The sequence below is a fragment of the Lonchura striata genome, chromosome 3 (genome assembly GCF_050655825.1).
Source record: "Lonchura striata isolate lonStrDom1 chromosome 3, ASM5065582v1, whole genome shotgun sequence".
Lineage (NCBI taxonomy): Eukaryota > Metazoa > Chordata > Aves > Passeriformes > Estrildidae > Lonchura > Lonchura striata.
The window spans coordinates 45,270,708-45,291,968 of NC_140705.1; the positions used below are offsets into that span (position 1 = coordinate 45,270,708).

Here is a 21,261-nt window from a genome sequence, read left to right on the forward strand (position 1 = left end):
TCTGTAAGGTCTCCCTGACAACTTTTCTTCTCCAGACTGAACAACCTCAGCACATTCAGCCTGTCTCCACAGGAAAGCCAGTCTCCTCTGATCATCTTCATGGCCTCCTCTGGACTTGTCCCAACAGGTCCATGTCCTTCCCATGTTAGGGCAAGTGCAGAGCTGGATGCAGTGCTCAAGGTGGGTCTCAGGAGAGCAGAGCAGAAGGGCAGAATCCCCTCCCTTGACCTTATGGCCACACTGCTTTGGATGCAGCCCAGGACAGAGCTGGCTCTGTGGGCTTAGAGCACACATTGCTGGGTCATGCTGAGCTTCTCTTCCACCAACATCCCAAGCCCTTCTCCTCAGGGCGGCTCTCAAATGAATTGCTGTCCAGCCTGTATGGATTTGCATTGCCCCAACCCAGGTGCAAGACCTTTCACTTGGCCTTGTTGAACTTCATCAGGATGAGAAAGTTTCTCAGAAGGCAAGAGAAGAGACCAGTTGTATCTATGCATCTTCCATTTAAAACACAAAATAAAATACTGTTAAAGATGGAAAATAACCTTTGAGTTTGGAGAAGGAAAGGAACACCCAGCTTCCTTTCACATCCTTAAAGTGACTGTTAAATGTGAATTGAAAGCAGGCAACAGCATTTGGTGTGTGGGAAGGAGGCTTGCTTTGCTACTACCAGTGTTTGTCATACGTCTACCAAATATAAGCACTTTTGGTCCTAATCTTGTGGTATTAATTGGTAAAACAGTAACAAAACCATCAGAATCACAGGAAAGTTTTATTTGTAACATTTCAGTGTCTGATTTTGAGACAAAAATGCTCCTGCATTCTTTATCTCAGTCACAGTAACTTTCTGTGCACACATTATTCAAATTATTCTTTATTATCTATGTCATTACCAGATGAACATTAGCCTGTAGTAACACCTTTGTGAGGAATATTTTCTTTATTTATCTACATCATTATGATGGATGACTTTAATTTCAGCTGCAATATTAAGGAAAAATAAACTACTAGATTAGGTTGTCAGAAAACGTCTTTTAAAATGTCCATGAACAAAAGATTAACAGAATTAATTTCTTCACACACAGATCTATCAGACCTCATTCCTCCACTCTCTGTTCAAACTGTATCTTCAAAAGAAATACTTAAGAGGTTTATCTCATAAGAGCTTGATCTCATTATTTATGTAAAATAATCCAAATTTTAACTATATTAATCAAAACAAATTTTGATGACAAATATATTTGAAATACATGGGTATAAAGCAGGTTTTATTGCAAATATTCATAACGTGACTTTAATGTAATTTTTTACGTATCTGTTCATTTTTCCTCATCTGAAAGTTGCTGGTATTTACATCCCCAAAAATGACATATTTATTTGTCTATAAAAAAGATTCAACAAGTACTATATATATAGACAGCCTTTACTGGGATGACATCCTCAAAGGCCAACAGAGAACACTGAGTTAAAGTGATTGTATAACCACTGCTGGGACTACTACTAAGAAATTACAGAATTTTCAACACTATGCAACTGTTCAGTAGAAATAACTTCTCATCACTGCAAAGATGAAAATTAAAAGAGACGTATTCCTTTTCTTGGTAATTTACAAGTTTGGAAATATAGCTTTCTTCTCTAAGACACAAATCTAAGGAAGTCCTTTGGGAACTGGGCCTTCAAGATGTTCACCATTTTTCTTTCACATTTCCAAGTCCTTGATTCCTGAATCATCTTTAAATTACCACAGATTGTAAGAAGTGGTGGACATATAGTTCTGATCCTGTTTGGCATGGAAAAAAAAAAAAAAAACCAAACACAAAACCCTAGACAAACAAAACCTAAACAAAATCCCATACCCAAGCTCACTGTAAAATAGTGGAAGGAATGACATGGAGATACTCGAGGAATGAGTCAGCTGAAATGGTGCAAGTACAAGGAGATCGGGCTGACAGCTGGCAGGACAAGTGGCAGCCCTGCTGAGAAGGACCTGAGGGTTGCAACAGACCCAGACCCTCAGCTGAAGACAAGCCATCAAAGCCTTTTCATCACAAATAAGGCAAATGGCACACTGGGCTGTATTAGGAAGAAAAAGAACAAGCCAGAAACAAGAACAAACAAACAAGAAGTTACCATTCTGCCTCTAACTCGGTACTGGTAGGGAAAACCTAGAATACTGGTTTTGGGGTTCCAGCTTCAAAACTATTAGGAAATTGGACAGGGCCCTCCTGGATGGTAAAGGGCGGAGAACTGCTAAGGAATTTAAAGAATAGGGAAAGGCATATATGGAAAAATTAACCAAGTTTTCCTAGTGTTATGATAATTATCTTAGAATTGTAGGACTATTTCCTCCTTACAGTTGTTTCAATACAAAATAAAACAGGAAGGAAGACTGGAATTACTACTAAAATGTGTCTCATAAACTGAGGTATATAACACATGAAGAAATGGTCTGAATTAAATGAGTCCTGATGATGCACTAAAAGAATACTTTCTGAGAAGAACGTAATGCAAAATAAACCCCCTGCCCTCCCTCCCCCCTTCCCCTCCCAGCACTACTTTAATGTTTTGTTTTAAATGATACACTTATTTCTTCTGGAAAAATAAACAATTAAAGATGTCTGTCTGACATGGCATCAGATTACTGATAACTAATTTATGCATGCAAACTGCTTATTAGATTTTAGAATAATCTTTTTTCTACCATGTTACAGAACTGACAGAATAAAATCTTATTTCATTTGAACAGTCACTGTTATTGCCTATTTTACTTCAAACTCCCTCATCCCTAAGTTCATTAATAAAGTTTCCTCATCAATAATGTCACATTTGCAATTAAGAAGGTAATTGTAAGTATTCACACAATGGGGTGTCTCCAGTTTGAAATAACGTATTTACAATAATTATTTTCCTCTAAAAAAGTCCTAGTTTAAGAAGAATAAGGACCAGTTACAGCTGAGATTTTAGAAAGAATGTTTGTGTAGAATACTCATTGCCATTATTTTTTACAAAAGCACAACTGTAAAGTCCAGTTCCAAATCTACACAGATGCCTTATTTTCTTTCTCTGCTGGTTTAGAATTAAGCAGTGATGAGAATGTAAAAGACAGCTTCTGTCTTTAAAGAGGAACTTCAGGAATTCCCTGCAGCCACTCAGCTTTCCCTACTTCTTTTAATAAGTAGCCTGATTCTCTTGAAATAAATTATAAAGCCTCCTTGATTTCACAAGAGCTGAAATAGATTTGAAAGAATTCTTGGAAAAGTTTTGCATAAATCTGCAATGAATACTTTAGTAATAATTTAACAACCACTTTTTAAGAAGATAGAAATTCTGAAATTTCTACCCATTTCTACTTCAAGCATGCAGGTAAAATTTTCATCCAATCAAAATATAATCCAGAAAAAAAAAAAAAACACAAAAAGCAAAAAGACCTTGGATGAGTACCCAATCCTGCTTACTCTAAGACCATGCAACTGCAGGGAGCCTTGAATGCAACAACAATCAGCAGGGACTGCTTAATGAAATCAATACCTCAAGAATTTCTTGACAATATGCATTTTAACAAGCACATTTCTGAAAATCAATTAGCCTTATAAACATTAAAAATACTGTCTATATATGTTATATACTACTATATATGTATAAAATCCATTATTTTTTCAAAATACAGATCCAGAAGCGAAACAGAGACAGGTTTTCTGCCTCAAGTTGTGTCCACAGTACAAGCATTTTATACAACGTATTAGCCTAAGTAAGTCAGAAAGTTTCTGACTGCATAATGTTCTTAAAACCATACATTACTGAGGCTTTGTGTAGATTGTGAACATAAGGCACTGAAGCCTCATACCCACACTTAAATAACTGGCTCTGCAAAACCTTGTGTTGCTATCTTTAAGGAAAAAAGCATCTGCCAGGAAGTACGATGAAAGAAAACCTAATAGATATTCTAAGACTATAGGATGAATTACAATGGCTAACAAGATATTAGACTGACTTTCTAGAAGTTCTTCAAATAAAACAAATTTGCTTATAAATAAGCTCTACTAATACCTACAGACCTTTACGTTCTGCATAGGGTTTCAAGCCTCTAGTTGCAGTTTAATCTAGTTTTGTATCCCATAACCCTCTTCTGTCACATTTTTGTAAGATTGTAAATTTTGTAAGATTAAAAAACTCAAGTTGCAGTTTAATCTAGTTTTGTATCCCATAACCCTCTTCCGTCACATTTTTGTAAGATTGTAAATTCTTATTTTCCTAAATAAGACCCTGATTTAGGAAGGATCTACATTTTGATGCTCTGCATCCTTAGTATTTTTGTTACCTTTCTCTGCTTGCTTTTCTCCTTCTACTTTGTTTTCAATATTTTCCACTGATTATATATAGTTGTATAAAGGGTTATGTTTCCCATAAAGAAGGCTATTTTCCTTTCCCTAACTGCTATTCTCTATTTCTTCTCAAATGTACATATCTGCATGCTTGAGCTCTCTTCCAAAGCTCCTTCACCTCTGGTTTTTTCCTAAATTGTTTATCAACATACATTTATCTTCCTCTCCCCCTTTTCCAGCTCCCAGATTAATTTCCTCCTTATAGCATATCTTCTATCCTTCAATCCCTCTCCACTCTTTCAACTTCCTTCACAGTGCAATCTACATATATATAAAGCTATAGACATTTAATACATCATTAAAGAAAACCTTGAGAATTTTACTACCAATTTCAAAAGGGTGGGGGCTTTAAATAATTTATGAGAAAAATTGGCAGTTTGAAAACTTAATTTTCCTAGGGGAGAAATTGCACAGAAGACTCCATTGCCCATCAAATTCAGTAAGCATTTGAAAAAAATCGCTAATGCTTTTTTTTTTCTATTCCATCTGATGCCTCCCCTCTGCTTCACCAAACTCAATGATTAAACTTCAGTGCTGTCACAGATAATGTCATATATTGATCCCACTCATCCATATGTCTTGCAGCTTCATCACACCAGGATGTGATCACAGACAACTATGGACATCATAATTCTCATTCCATGCTGAAGGAACCCAAAATATCTTTCTCTTTTTCACACATGGCAGACTGACCGCAACAGGGGTTTCCTCATGTCTGCAGAACATTTGTCAGGTTTAGCCTTTATCCAAGAAGGGACAGAAATTAAGTAGAGAGAACACATTTTCAAAACAAAACAAAATGTGAAATTAGTGGATTCAAATGATGACTGACTAGTCTGTGTTCTTGTTTCAGCCTTGTAGGTGAAAGAGAGGGGGCATTTTGCTAATGCATTTTTAGCGACAAGTTTTCACTCACCTCTTATTTAGTGGCTTTTATTTTTCTTCATAGTACTACTCATCTGATTTCTTGCCAAATATTAGGATTGAAAAAGAACTTTGAAATCTCCCCAACTCACCCCCCCAAAGCCCATCTAAGTAGTTGCATTAACAAAAGAGGGCCTCAAACCAAACTTTTTGTTCTTGTGGCAAAACTTCTCTATTCATAGTCTGTAACTGGAAAGAAAAGGAATATGACAAGGTTTAGATTCTGACTTTCCACTTTGACATTTTCTAGTAACTACCAATGGGAATAAACCAAATTTGTTGAGAAGCAGACAAATACAAAGCTTATTTTTCAGGAAAATAATTTATTCTATGTAAAAAGCACAACTTTATTGAAAGAGCCAGGATTTCACTTGAACATAGCAACTGGCATAGAAGAACAAACCAAGTAAACAGGTTATTGTGCAGACCATCTCAGCAGATTTCAAGACTATTTTATTTTGCTAAATCTGGCTCATTACGAAAAGCTGTAATAAACTTTTAAAATTGGTTTCCAGAGATGTCCACATAAATTGTGCTATAATGGTGATTTAGTAATATCCAGAAATGAGACTATTATTGCAGACAACAACACTCGAGGCTTCCTTTAATTTGGTGGCAGAGTTTTTAAGACTCAGTTGGGAACCTGAGCAAATCTTTTCCAGAACATAACTGCCAACATGATCCTGAGGCTGCTCACGGTTCTTGTTAGTAATTTACTCTTTTTCACCTCTTAAACCCCATTTGTAGTTATTGGTTTCTTCCAGTCTTGGGACAATAATAAGATGAAACCAAATAGTTTTCTTCCTTAATAACACTGCTAACCAGATATTAAAGACAGCAGAGAAGGTCTAAAAGTTCTGTTTGGCTTTCATTATAACAATTATAAATGCTACAAAATACTACATGACATTTATATTTATTATAGTTGTGAATGGTCACACAGCAAACCTTTAGGATTTCACATACAAATCACCCACCACTGAAGATGACTAGTCTGCCTTGTGCATCTTTATTTTAATAAAACTCATCCAATTAAAAAAATCACTCTGAATTATGGTTTTATTTTGTTCTCTCCAAATACAGTTCTGTCTAAAATGAAAGCATAAACAAATCTTTTAAACAGTAATTGCAAAGTTTTGGTTAGAATGATATTCTTTCATGCCCCAGGTATAAACCAATTAATTGAGTTAGCTAAAAATTTCTTTCTTGAGCAAGCTTTACATATCATGACATAAAAACACTCCTTAAAAAAATCCCCATATGTATCAGTATTGCTAATAATTAAAAAAAAAAAAAAAAAAGCCAAAAAACCATGACATAAAATTTTTAAAATCTGACAGCAAAGTTCACCTTCTCTTCGTATCACTGAGTCATAGATAAGAGAATATTTTGAGTTGGGAGGGACCCACTATGATCATCAAAGTCCAAGTCGTGGCCCTGCACAGGGCAGCCCCAAGAATCACACCATGTGCCTTATCAGCAGCTCTTTAAATTATACTAGTTACACTAGTTATTACAAGTAAACCAAAATGTTTGTAGTCTTTACATTGTAGAATTTATTGGTTACACATTATTCTTTTGCTGTCTTCATCTTGATACAAATTTCTAGCTTCCATTTTAAAATTTTACTCCTATTGAATGCAGTTTCTTGCTTAGATACATAATGATGAACTTACAAAAATAAGCACAGTATAACACATCACTTTAGCAGTCCTACCTTTAAAATATTTGAAAGAGTGATAAGCCTCACAACAGAATAGTGTTGTGAATAACAATGGACAGAAATTCTTTATTACTATTTAGAGCAATTATTTAAAAAAACTAAAGCAGTAACTGTAACTTACAATTCATTACTTAGGCTGTTAAAATTACTAAGCCTTCCACATCCATTGAAGTGACCCACCAATTCAAGCAAGCATAGCTTGACACCAGCTGTAACAGTTTGTAATACATTTACTTGCCTAGCCTTGTGTATATCTACACATTAAAGCAAGTTCTGTGTGTCATCATTCTACTTTATCATGCAGGCAACACTTACCTCTACCACAAAAAGAGAACAAAGCATTTTATTTACTGTCTCACTTAGCAAGGAACAAAAAGGTAAGAACTGTGAACAGTAACTTACTCCACAACTGAGGATCTTTTCTTTTGCTCAAACTAGAGTCTCAGCAGGCATCACCATTTTGCAGAAAACAGAAGAGACAGTGAGATGAAGGGAAAAAAAAACAAAACAGAAGACTAATGAAATGCTTCTTCTAGTGTTCACTTGACAAAAAAAAAAAAAAAAAAAAAAAAAAAAAAAAGAGCAAAAAAAGCCCAGACAAGGACAGTAAGAAGAGTTTAAATTTTTTTAAAATTATTTTCTCAATTATTTTTTCAGTTACTTTTTGATTACATTTCTTTATCTAAAGGCTCAAAAATTAGAAGTCAGCATTTTGTCAACATCTGCTAAAACATGCTGTCAACTTATGTCAATTTTTATTGTTTGGAGTACAGTTATTTTTAGAAGAATTATATTTAGGAGTGAGTTAAACTAGCCTGTTCACATTGCACGTTACTGCTTAATACTTCTGACAGTAGCTGTTGTCTTTTTTTTATGGCCAACTTAAAAAAAAACATTAAGAGAACTACACTCTTGAGATCAGAGTACAGCTCTAGAAGTTGTTTAATGGCTGAGTGAATGCAAGTACTATTTCAAGCAGTAACGTAGATTGCAGAGGTCAGCAAGGGCTGAAGGGAAATGTTCACTTCAATTAGTTTCTAATACCTTAAGTTCAAAATGTTCTGACAAAGAGCAACTTATGAATTCCATGAAATATCCATTATATACATGCCACAACAGACCATTAAAGTGACTCAAGGCTCTTCAGCTACTAAAAAGCAGCAGTCACACATCTGCAATGATCTCTTTCTCCATGACAGCAGCTGTCAATCTGAGGGGCTTTTAATACTGCACTGAAACATAATGTCCCCTTACAGATAAGGGGGCCATTTTGGGTAGGTGAGACAGACCATGGATGGCAAACACTGAGGTGAGAACAAAGGCATTAGATGGCATTCTCTAATGGAAGGTCCTTTAGCAAAGCAGCAATTTTGGGTACCTTCATTTCTCCACTGAAAGACAGTGAACCTATTGCCTCTCTGCATTCCTCATTCTCAGCTCTCTTTTGTGGATATGCACAGAGGTACAATTGAGCAGTCAAACCACTGCAGTGTTTCTCAAACTGCAGTAAACAAATGCTCAGCAGCTTTAAGGAAAAAGGTTTGAAAACTACTTGTTTTAGAAAAGGTTTGATTGACGCTCTTATTAGCTGCATCACAGCAGTGAAGGTTTGCAGCATACCACCAGATTCCGAAAGAGATGCTCAAACATATTAGGCACTGAAAATGGGGGAACAACACTGGTAGGTGTTGAATTTTTTCTCAAAGTCTCTCTGCTGCCTGTAGGAATAAATCACCTTCATAAATTCATGCTCCATTGCAATAAATAAAGCTGATGGTAAATCAGCACTTTACTGAGGTGTTGTATTTAGAAGAGAGGAAAACACTGCAACTTTAAACTTAATACATACAGGGAAAAACACGATCCTGCCGAGACAACAGTTTGGGTGAAAGAGAGACGTTTGTAATCACAATGAAACATGGTTCCAGTCTATCAATTCTCATTTCCCTACTAAGTCATTATGTGATAGTTACTGGTGAGCTTGATTTTTGTCTGTCCCCAAATAGCATTCAAGATTATTCAATGTTATAAAAAAAATGTATTTACCTGAAGTACACCTAACCACTTCACTCAATACTGAAATATTAGGAGGAGGGAAGATATTAAAAAAAACCAACTCACTAGTAGTGGTTAGTTTGAAGCATACTTAGTTTTTCTAATAAATACACTAAAAGACACTGACTCCATTCCCACAGACCTGTGCATCAGCTTTTATGGAAAAGATACTTTTTTTCACTTCTGCACAGACAACTTTATTTTTCCAGAAAACCCCAACAACAACAACAAAAGCACCAAAACAAACAAACAAAAAACCTCACCTCATCTTGCTTTTATTTACATGTTGTATCGAACAACTTTTTATTACATACAATTTGGTCAAATCTGACCATAATGTTAAAGCCTAGATCTAATACAACATTTACAGTACACCTACATGGGCAGCTGAAGACAGCTATCTGTTCATGTCTGGAAATGAGCTAGCACTGCCTCAGCCCCATCATATGGCCCAGAACAGTATGGACTGCCTTTCAGAGAAGAAACCTATTTTAACCTCTTCCAGACTACTGACATTCAGTATGGTATGAATCTAAAATCTGTGAATGACAGTAAAGACAGGTAAACTTTATAGTCTATCCCTCCTCTAATTTTCATCTGTCAGATTTAAACCTGTAGACAACCTTCTCTATCCACTGGAGATGAACTCAGCTGCTTACATTCTTTCTTTCAAACAATGAAGCAGCTGTCCTTATTTTCTCTTACAAAATGTGGTCAGGACACAAGGTACCCATCTTTGATATTAGGTCTGTCCCCTACAAAGCAGAAGTATCTTCCTTGGTCTTCTGAGAGTTCAAAAGCATACATCTTACCTCCTGTGGGGACAACACATATATTAAAAATACATTATAGACAAATACAAATTGGAATATTATTCACCTTCCCTTTACCATTGTTCTACTAAGCACAAAACAAGTCAAGATTCACAAGAGCAGAAAAAGATCAAACATTTGTGTATGACTCAGCCGTTAGGACACACAATACATCCTCCAGATCTTATATTTTTAAATTAGATCTGTACATCACTTATTAAATCTTATCTCCAAGGCTTGTATAATTCTAGACAATATTAATCCATGCACTACAGTGAGACCACCATGTACCAGATATAAATTGTCATTAAAAAGGTTCAGAAAAAAACTATATGCCAATCTGAACAATATTATTATAATTATATCCAAGTATTTCCTTAAGCATTTGAAAATGTTTTCATTTTTTGAAGAGACGTAACTCTGTGCACTTATTTTCCTTCTACAAGGCTCCAGATATTTAAACATTATAACAGTCACACATGACATAGATTTTTCTGAAGCGCTTCTTTTGAATCAAAATGTTCAAATACTGCTCTCAAATACAGGTGAATCAGACTTCTCTGTAGTCCTATCAACAACAGTGTCCAAATGGTTGCTCTTGTTTCAACATGAAATCACAACCATCTATCATTTTGTCTGCAACTCCAGCTAAGAGGTAGCTGAGCACTCTAAAAATAAAGCTAACAGATGTGTCTTGGGATCTAAATGGACATAATATCTTGAAAAATTAGCTAAACTGCTAACTTGCAAAAATGGCATACATGCAAGCTGCAAGTAAAAAAAAAAAAAAAACCAAAGCATTAAACATTTCATGTTGGAAGTCGGACTTTTGACGAAGGTGGAAAATTTAACTTAAAGACTCTTATAGTGCATGTTTGAAAGTGTTGCAACATGATCTCATGAATTCCTGGAAAAAGGAGATATAAAACAGGTAGAAAAGAATCTCTATCTGTCCTTAGAAGTTCCTCTGCCTTCTAGAAAGTTACCATCAGGCAGAGTTCTTAGCTCTCTCTAGCAAACATCAAAACAAAAACTGACCAAAAAACAGAACAGTACCTCAACATTGAGTGTGTTTTATGACTGCATTACACAGCTCTTAAAGCTTTTTTTCCAACTGTCTCTATTTTAAACCCACATCTTTATCTCTTTCCTAATAAAATTAAACCTTTTATTCTAAAAATACTCTTTTTGTAATGACACAGACAGTTTCAAATAAAAAAATTACTATTAGTAAAGAGGCTCATTATAATCAAGGATGGACTAGAATATCTATAATCAGCATATGGTTTAGGATTCCAAAAATCTGAAACACTTACTTCTTATCACATTCAGGCTCAAAAAATCAGCCTCGGTAGCCAGTACTCCATATATAAGTACTGAGCTACTGGAAAGCACTTATATTTCTGAAAATGCTCAGATACAGAAGATGACCTATTTAGATTGTTTCTATACACAAACGGCTTTGCTTTTCAATGCACTCCCAGGAACAACGGAAGATAAAATTAAGGGGCTGTTTTATGCAACAGGGCAAGAGACAAACTATTAAAAGTAATAAGGATATTTCTCTACCAGTAAGCTATTCTACATGAAGCTTCTTACCAAGTATGACTGTAGAACAACACTGCTCATTAAGCAGCTACTTCCCATGGAAACTCTAATATATAGGCAGAGAGAATGGTGTCAGAAGCTGATGGAAGTTCAGAATTAATAAAAATTCTAGGTCACAAATTTACATACATTTATTGAGATGTCCCATCATTGGGCCACAGCAATCCACCATGAGAAGGTCATTCCAAGAACTACATGCTATGTTGTATTAACCAAATCATCAGACATTCAAAGGAATGGTCCACAGATTTTGAACTTTTTGCAATACTGATTAGATTTCTAATGAATAAACAGATAAGATAGTAAACTTATGAGGAAACTATAGCTTACTAGAAGACAGCCTATAAATATGGTAGTGCTTTAAGAATCTATGAAATATCTTAAGAATCAATCCCATCCACCTCAATAGTTTTTTTTTTTTCCTTTTGATGTAATATCACTGCAATCAATTTTTTAATGAATACTGCCAGTACTTGAAAATATTTGAGCTATGAAGCACCACTCTGAACTTTCCTACAGATAAGATGACCATACAGGAGAAATACAAACCTGTCCAGGGCTTAAAGACCCCAGAATAAAATAATGTGTTAACCGGCTGAGTAGTGACAGATACAGAAGAAAGTTCCAATTCTCCTCCGACAAGAACTAGACCTCTTGTAGAACAATAGTATAAACAAAAATCTTTCTCCTTGCTAATAAAATTTCTTCCATTTTCTTGACAAATAAATAAAATTTTATAGTTAGAAGTAGAATGGATAAAAGTCTAGCTAAATCAGCTACACACAGATAATTCCTAATATCTGACTGCCATTACTGGAAACATCATAGCTGGTAGACAATATATTCTTTTTGGACTGAATTGTACAGAATCTCTCCCAGTAGCATGGAACTTGCTGAAGGCAGATTTGTTTGAAGCTCATTTCCACAGGAAACAAAAAGTGTTAATTCTTTTTAACTCAAGGATATATTTTATTTTTTTAGTGGACTACTTATGCTAGCCCGAGCCACAGAATGCATCCCCTTGTCTTGCCTGGGGACGCAGACAGCACCGCTTCCAGCGAGTGCCACACTGGAAGCTTCCGTGGCACAACAGTCTTGAATCTTCAAGACTGCGGAGCAACCTCAGTTCCCTCTGCATATGAGTGCTACGTGCATGTACCCTGCCATATAATGCCATTCCTCAGCCAGTGTAGGGCCCTGCAACACCACATGTGTTGTATAGGGTTTGGTCTATTTGCACAAGGGAAAATTCAGATCAAACTGCAATGCCAGAAACTTTCATTACCATCTCTACAGCAGTCTAAGGCACCTGTGAAGATCAGTTAATTATAGGACATTCGAGGTTGCCCAAAGCAGGATCAGCCAGAGCAGTTTGCTCAGAATATTAAGATGTAATAAATATCACTGTCCTGTATTACCAGCAGAGACCAACATTTACCATACTGGGTAGCTGGGTAGCATAGAAGTGAAAGTTCCTTCCTCACAAATTAGACAATTTTTTTAAAGCTCTTGTTCCTGAAGAGAAGCTTCCAAAAAAAGAGACCTATGACAAAGTCAACCTGTATTTTCACTTGTGCTCTCAAGCTTGCTAAGTTTCACAACTGCACATGGAAACACAATTGGGAAAATTTGTCAATCACAGCCTTCTCCTTTAATATCAACAAAAGGCAGAACCAGTTGAGAGTTAAAAGACCTTTCTAAGCATTTCTGCACAGACATTCAGCGGCTAGTGGCTGAACAAGATTTAACAAGTTAAGCATTTCCTTTTTTTACTGAAAAGCTGACTCTGCATGCCACTTTTACAAGTGCTAGTTGAACTACTTAAGTTCCCACATATTATCAAGTTATAAATGACTTGTGATTTTTCCCAATTTTTTTAAATTACTTTAAGACCTGATCCAAAATTACTATGGAGTATTAAGACCTGATCCAAAATTACTATGGTGTGGTTTTGTTTTATGATAATGAGAACATTGTAGAAAATCACTTATCTGGTACAGTTCATCTGTCAGACAATATATGTGAACCTGAATGTGCCTGGAAGGTAAAAGATTCTCAAACCACAAACAGTGTCATGTTGGAGAAATATACGTAACAACTCTCATTTTGGCCACTCTATAGCCATTACACCAGAACTGGCAACTGGGAGCTGCTGGACAAACCACTTCAATATAGTATTCAGCATAAATATGACCAGTGAAGTATCTTAGTGTCAATCAGTTTTCCATAACCCACACATCTACCATGCAGTGCAGATGCCAGATAAAAGAGCTACTCTGAAAGAAGACTCCACATCCAAAAAGGGTGATCATAAACTTGCTGGACTGGTCCAAGACAGCTTGACTTCATACATTAATTTTCATTCATGATTTTTCAAACTTCCCTTACCCATGCTACAAGCCATTTCTATATTCAATCTATTGATGCAGGAGTTTTACTCTTTATCCCTCTGTTTTGGACCGCTTCATTTTGTGTAAAATAGTTCATTACATCAGCCAGAAAATTACTCCAAAACCCAGAAATTACAATATTTATTTCAGCTACAGAAAACTGAGAATACCTCATTACAATGAATATTAATTTATTTGAGCAGTCACATCTGATGAGAAAGAACAAAGTTCAAATTATTGGTTTGAAGCAAATAAAGCAAGGAATTTAAGCTGGTTCTATGTGTTCAAGAGAAACAGTATAACACTGAATGACAGACAGGTATACAGATACACAGATAGAGAGAAATACAGGTATATTTAGCAGACACAGGAAAAGACTCGATTCCCTTCTCACAAAAAACATATGCTAAAAATTGCTTCTTAGTGATTGAAGGGTTTTTTGTTTTTACATCTCCTATTGGAGAGCTAAATTCACATGTATTTTATAGCCCACTCTTCAGTTTCTTTCATTTCCTTGGGCAAATAATTCCAATCTTTTCATTCCCTTGAAAAACTGCCATATCCATCATATCAAACTCTTTACAATACTGTGATTTATCTCTTTTAAACTAATTGACAGTTAATAATGCACTTTGAATAGCAGATAAGAATTAATGAATTTGTATACAATGGCAATTCCTTCTCTGGTTTTTTGCCCACTTCTGATTACAGCTATAATTTGGATAACAGTACCTTATCAAACAGTAATAGTGCTCATTTTTTTTGTTCTATTAATACAGTTAATTTAGAAACTCTTCAGACATATAAATGTAAACTTATTTTCTGCTTCCAAAACACACTGGTTTGCCTATACCAACAGGCAGTTTTAGCTGTCATCCTGCTGTCCTTTCAAAGATTGTTTAGACTTCTCAGGTGACTTTTCTAATATTTGTGACTTTGATTAAATTGTTTTAAATCCTTGGTAAGCAGTTCTACTTGATGACTCAAATTCTACGGATGACTAATAAAAGATATTGGACAGCTCCTGTTCAATATTTAAGAGAAAAAATTAAGTCTTCTGTAAGTTAATATTTCTGTTAATTCCTCTCAGAGATTTTTGTGATCCATGAAAATATTTTACCTTTCATATAACGGCTTTTTCATTTAATAGCCTGGTGTGAGGAACCTTTAATTACACCTTTTAAAAGGTGCAAAGTAGAACTATATTCATATTTAATCCACTCTGCTACTACTGCAATCAAAACCCCATGTAGATTAGTGAGGCACATTTATCATTGCAGAAGCAGTACCAACTACTTGTGATTTCAGTTAGTACTACTGAGTCTACCATCAGCCTTTGTTGTCATCACATACTTCTATCTACAGGCAGTTGTGACTGTAAAGAAAGAGAATTTTGTGTGCATATTATTTCATTAAGAGCACCCAACGATTTCCAGACCTGTTCCCTATGCAAACTTTGAGACCACTCGCAGAGTATTTGTTGGAAACTCTCCTTCAGTAACTTAAAATCTATTGACCGATTTTCTACCAAATTTGTTTTTCAAATTTGTGAAAGCAAGACACAAATAGATAACAGACACTCTATTAATATTTGCAGAAAATGAATACAGCTTACCACACAGCAGAAAAAAAATGGGGGAAAGACAGTACAAATGCCTTAGCTATAAAAAAATGCTTCAACACAATTTAATGCCTTTTATTATATGCCAAAAAACCTATACCTGACTTTAGAATAGATTCCTGTTTTCTATTAAGTTTTAAATGTCATACTGCTAGGGTATTTATAATATTTTACTTCTGCATGGAATCAGCTGTCAGAAGACTAAATTCATGTCACAACCTTAGTATCTAACTGAAAAGTCAACCAACAAAAATGTATAAGCTCATTGAAAAGTATCCATTATTGCTGCTCTTTGTTAAGAGCTTTGCTAAAATGTAGCTACATTTATTTGTTATTCTGTAGTTCTTTGAATGTATAATGTAATTTCTTACACCAACAGACTAATATAAGCAAGCTTTCAACCTAGCCTCTCCAAAAAATACAGGCACATATTTTCAGAAACGTATACACTTTTGATTATATTTTCTGTCCTTTAACTGATTTTAAACAACATTTTTCAGAGAATTAAGAAAGCCAATATAAATTTGTAATTATGCTAAATGTTTATATTCCCAGAAGTCTATAATTAGTTTTGCTGCCTCTCCAACACAGTACTCATTCAGCTTGTGCTGTAAGATGCAGTTCGCAGTACTGCATATGTAGCTGAGGAGTTTGAAGAAGCTGCACAGCTCCCATCCTCTAGGGAAGAGCAACAAATGCAACAAATATTATTTAGTTTGCAAAGTCATCTGAAGTAAGTACAACAGTCTAAGTTGTTCCATTCTTATCCTATATCATTCTTTCTTTGAAACCACACCTTGTAAACATGAAATATATAGCATGTAATCTGTGTCAGACAACCTCAAGATCCCTTCCAAAAAACCTAAGGAGACTGATTCACAGATGTACTGGAACAGAGAACTCTTTTTGCAATCTGGCGCCTTGGTATCTTTCAGAATCCGGGATATAGTCCAAAATAACAAAAACTAGAAAAGGGGTATTATCACCCTTGCAGCAGTCAGAGGCTCCAAGGTAGTAGAAATAGCAGAGCGCGAGTTCTAAATTGTGCTTCAGTCTCCAAGCAGCTAAATTAGAGTACACCTTGATGCATCAGACACGCAAGCAGGTGCTTATAAAAGGGCCCAATCCAAATGCAGTAGGAGTAACCTGATAAGACTTACATCATTATACCTTTTCTCAGCATATGAGCATATGAACCAAGGCAAAAAAAACTTGGATTTTCTTTCAAATGCTGTAGCCCACAGACAATAGAACTTCATATTTTCATTCAATCCTCTGTCTGATAAGTATCATGATTTTTTTTCCTTCCTTTCCTCCAAACTGCAGCGTTACAGATCTTGGTGGATGAGAAGTGAAAGAAAATGCACGTGGGCTGATAGCAATTTAGGAGTACTAAAACACAGAGAGGAAAAACGAGAATAAGCAGAATTATATGCATCATTTTTTGTGCGGATGAAAAAACCAGCTGAAAGTACAAGAGTGTGATATAAAGCATGCCCATCATGGAAATCAACAAAAAAAGAACTATGAAAGTAAAGGGAAAAAAAAGTAGGATAGAATACATTAAAAGCAGAGGGAAACAGATTTTGCGATCAGCTATAGGGAAGAAAAAGACTGAAGGAAAATTTGTGAAACATTGAGTTAAAATTTAATATAGTGTACCCCAAAAGGTGAAGCAAACCGGTCTCAAACAGGAAGTGGTGGGGGGGGGGAGTTGATGGGTGTTCCTCCACTTGGAAACTAGCTGGCTGAAACTAACCAAATTTGACAGAGGTGTAGAATTCTCAAAGATACCTATAAAATGCTAAGTTCATGAAATCAAGATGCTGTGATTGTCCTGACCAAGGGAAAGGATTCACAATGCACTAACACCCTGTCAGACATTAGACAATCCACAAAAGGATGAGACTGTACTAAAAAAAAATTCCATTAGAGCTTACAACCACTCTCAGGGTTTAAAAAAAACCCTGAACAAATCCACACAAAAACCAAACAAAACAAAAAAAAAAAAACCGAACCAAAACAAAACAAAAAAAAAAAAAAAAAAAAAAGGTAAAAGCCAGGCTTCTACTGCTCAAGGAACCACTCTTAAAATACTTCTTCCTCTTTCCTTTCACCAGGGAAAAATACATGGTAATACTTGGTACAGTATTTACCACCAGGAGTAACAACAAACAAGTGTTAAAAGGCCCACTTGATATGTTAACTGTCTCCCTTGCTGTACAAAGGGAGACAGTTTTTGCTTCTCTTGCTTTAATTTTCCAAAGGAATGTAAGTGACTGCAAGGAAAAGCAGCAGTGAAAAAGCTGGATGGAAAGCAAAGCCAAGCAACCCAAACCACCTCCCACCCACTACTTCAGTCTGCCTCAGAACCAGCAGCATCCAACGCATAACAACACATTTTATGGAACTCGGTTAAAAGGGAACATACAGCATACAGCAATCAATGAGCAGAGCTTTTTAGAAAAGCTGTATCATCCTTTCAGTTTGTTTTATACCAATCAAACTCTTTTTGAAATTACAAATATGCCATTGATAGTCAAGATAAGCCAGCATATTAGCTCAACACAAATGACCAGGAGCAACTCCTCAGCTTTTCTGACAAAACCAGATTTTAGATTATGGTGTATATTAGCCATCTACACTTTCAAAGCATAGTCAGGTCAGTTTTTCATACCCAGGAGTGACATTGACTTGCTTGCTGAAAATTAATCTTTGCTACTATTTAAGCAACGGGAAACTTCAGACAGTATTGCCCTGAATGCCTTCACATGTATTTGCTTATCTACTACTGCTGGTACCAGAAAGGCAGCTAATTTAAACCAGTAAGTGATTTTCATAGGTTCTACAACAAAAGCACCCAGAATCCCAGATGATTACATTTCACTGGCAAGCAAACTTGGATGCTTGAATACAACGTAGTTGAACATACTTGTCAGCCACCAAAGCTTTGTGACTCAAACACCTAAAATTCAAGGTTAACAAGGCAGAACTACTTTAATAATTTTCAACACAGTTCTCCAGATGAAATATCACACAGTGGTTGCACAAATAGGCCTTGAAATTTTTCACTTTTCAGGAAGCACACCTTTAAACTTCAGACAATACCTACGATCTGCATGCCAAGAGAAAAAGGAATGCAGTCATATGGAATCAGTTAACAATTGCTGCCAATAAACCAACTGACTGCAGGGGAAGAGCCCCTTTTGATATTAATAAGCAGTGATTCATGTGAAGCTTCATATAGCTTTCCTTACTTACGGATTCATCATCCATAGATTTACCATTAAAAAGTCAGCTCATTACCATATGAAATGCTAGTTCAATGCAGCATATTTCAGTTGTTGGAGATGCAAACAAAAGGTTTTGGTGTTGAAATGTGTGCGACTTTTACCTAAATCCTGTCCTAGCATACAAAAACATAGCATACCTGTGTCTAACAGAACAGATCTTAATGCAGCAACTTGCTCCACTCCACACTACCAACACTTTCTATATGTCCGCTAGATTTATTCTAGCCTTTTTAAAAAAACAAATAAAACCAAGTGATACCTTCTCAAGCTAAGAAAACAAATATGTCAAACCGTGACCGCTGAGAAGGGTGGAAAATTCAAAGTAGAGCATTTAATCAGATTAAATGCCACTGTGTCACAATTAGATGTCACTGTGCGCTCACTTTAATTCTGAAAGCACATGCAGCTCGAAGGGAAGTCACGGCACTGTACCGCTCCAGGTGCAAGCGCGTGCAATGCACGCACCTGGCGTTACAGCCGGCCCTCGCCCGGCGCTCCGTCCTGCCCGTTTCTCCTGCCCGCGGGCGCAAAGGAAGGCGTTCGGGAGCGGGCTGGGAGAAGTTGGAACCTACGTGCTTCTCCTCGCTCCCGGCCATCCCCCGCGATCTCCAAGCCCTCCTAACAATGGTAGCAGTGTTCCAGCGGGCAGCTCTGCCCTGGAACCGGACCGAATCCCCCTGCGCCCCGGCCGGCGGTCCCGCCGCCCGTCCGCACCTCTGCCCTGGCCAGCCCCGGCCCCGCGGCGGGGAGGGGAGGGGGCGCCTCTCCCGCACCTGGCGGCGGTGACGTCACCCCGCCGCCCCCCGCCCGCCCGCGCGCTGACCCCGGCCCCGCTCCGCCGCCCCTTCCCCGCCGAGCGACCCCGCCGCGGGCACACGGGGCGGCCGACAGCGGGAGAAGGAGAGGGAAGCGCCGTGCCCCGGCACAAGTGCGGCCGCCTCCGCTCCTCCGCCTCGCAACACGCCCCCCTCATGCCCCTGCCCGCGGGGGCTGCGGGGAGACGGAGGAAAGCGGCTCCGCGGCGTGCTCCCCGCTTCCCTCCATCACACCCTCCCGCCGCCGCCCCCCGCGCGGGCGCGGACAAAGGGGAGGGGACCGACACCTGGCGAGCGCCGGTCCCTTTGTGGGGTAGGCGCGTCCCGCAGCTCCGCGGGCGATGGGGAGCGGGGGCCGGTCCCTGCCGCCCGCCCCAGAGACCGCGAGGGAAGGAAGGCAGGGGGGCGGGGGGCACTTACTCGCCTGCCCTCGCTGCGCACCTTCACGCCGCTCAGCCTCAGCCCCTCCCTCCGCGGCCGCCGGGGCGCTGGAAGTTCAGGCGGCGCCGGCCATTCCCAGCCGGCGGCTCCGTGTTTCGGGGGGCGGCGGCGGGCGCGGAGCGTCCCCGGCGGCTTCACAATAGACACCGGGCAGCGCGCGCGTGTCTCTGTGTGTGTGCGCGTGTGTGCGCGCGCGGGGGGCGGGGCCTCTCCCGGCGCGCCGAGCCGGGCGGGAGGGAGCGGGGGGGAAGCGCTGTTTACCCGGCGGCCGAACCCGGCCGCCCCCCCCCACCGCCCGACGCTCGGGCTGGTCCATGCGCCGCCGCCCCCCACCCCGCGGGCGGGCAGGTGGTACAGTCCGGCCCGCCGGGCTCCCTCTCCCCGGCGCGGGTGGGGCGGAGTCCCGCCGCTGTGACGTAACAGAAGCCGGCTGTGTCAGCGGCCAATCAGCGCGAGGGGGCGGAGCTCTCCGTGCACGGCACGGGGCCGGAGTAGGCGGGAGCCCGAAGATGACAACCCGGGGTCTTGCAGGGCTGAGCTCTGCGCTCCGCTGCCTTCTGTTGAAGACAGCGAAGACGCTTTGTGTGGGGGAAGAAGCGGGCGGCTGGAGTTCTCCCCGGGAGGTTGAATATTTCCCCCCCTGCCGCCGCGCAAAGTGAAGGCGAGCGCCGGAGGGGAAACTTCCGAGCGCGGCGCCGCGTTGCATCCTGGAGCTTGTAGTCCTACTATGGAGTCCTGAAAGGTTAAGCACCATCAACAGCCAAGTGGGATGTTCTCCCATCAAATGCCTGTATATTCTGTAACCAAATTTAACTTTTAGAGTGTGTTTTCTATTTTGATAAGCCACAACTTTAAGACGCAGCTCCACTCCTCTCCTGCGGGGGAAGGGACGCCTCGAGCCTTGAGGAGCTGCCAGGACCTGCCCCTCCCGTCATCCCCCGCGCCAAGATGTCGGCGGCGATCGCCGCGCTCGCCTCCTACGGTGGCTCTGACTCGGAGCCCGACTCGGAGCCCGAGACCGAGGGCGGCTCCCAGCGCTCCGCCGCCGTGCTCGCCAGCCGCGATGCCGTGCTGCACCTCCGGGCGCCGCCCGCCGCGCCCCCTGCCCTGCCCGTCGATGCGGCCCCGGAAGTAGCCGTGAAGGTAGGCAGCCCCCGGGCCCGGGCCGCCCGCCTGCCCGCGTTGTGTCCGCCCCGC

The 21,261-nt window shown here is 39.3% G+C and overlaps 2 protein-coding genes across 11 annotated transcripts in view; one reads left to right on the plus strand and one right to left on the minus strand.

Moving 5' to 3' along the window:
• Positions 1-20,266, minus strand: part of WASF1 (WASP family member 1) — an 86,440-nt gene extending 66,174 nt beyond the window's left edge. For 3 of the 10 annotated variants that reach the window (XM_085575001.1, XM_085574998.1, XM_021553800.4), the window contains exon 1: positions 20,048-20,266. The gene's annotated coding sequence lies outside the window, so the exon portion shown is untranslated. Of the gene's footprint in view, positions 1-19,380; positions 19,526-20,043 lie in introns of those variants that run through there. The other 7 variants (XM_085575000.1, XM_085574997.1, XM_021553799.4 and 4 more) reach the window with 4 other exon arrangements.
• Positions 20,267-20,994: 728 nt separating this feature from the next.
• Positions 20,995-21,261, plus strand: part of CDC40 (cell division cycle 40) — a 37,603-nt gene continuing 37,336 nt past the window's right edge. Inside the window, exon 1 of the mRNA XM_021553761.4 lies at positions 20,995-21,207. Coding sequence (XP_021409436.1) covers positions 21,013-21,207 — 195 coding nt within the window. The 5' untranslated portion in view covers positions 20,995-21,012. The remainder of the gene's footprint in view (positions 21,208-21,261) is intronic.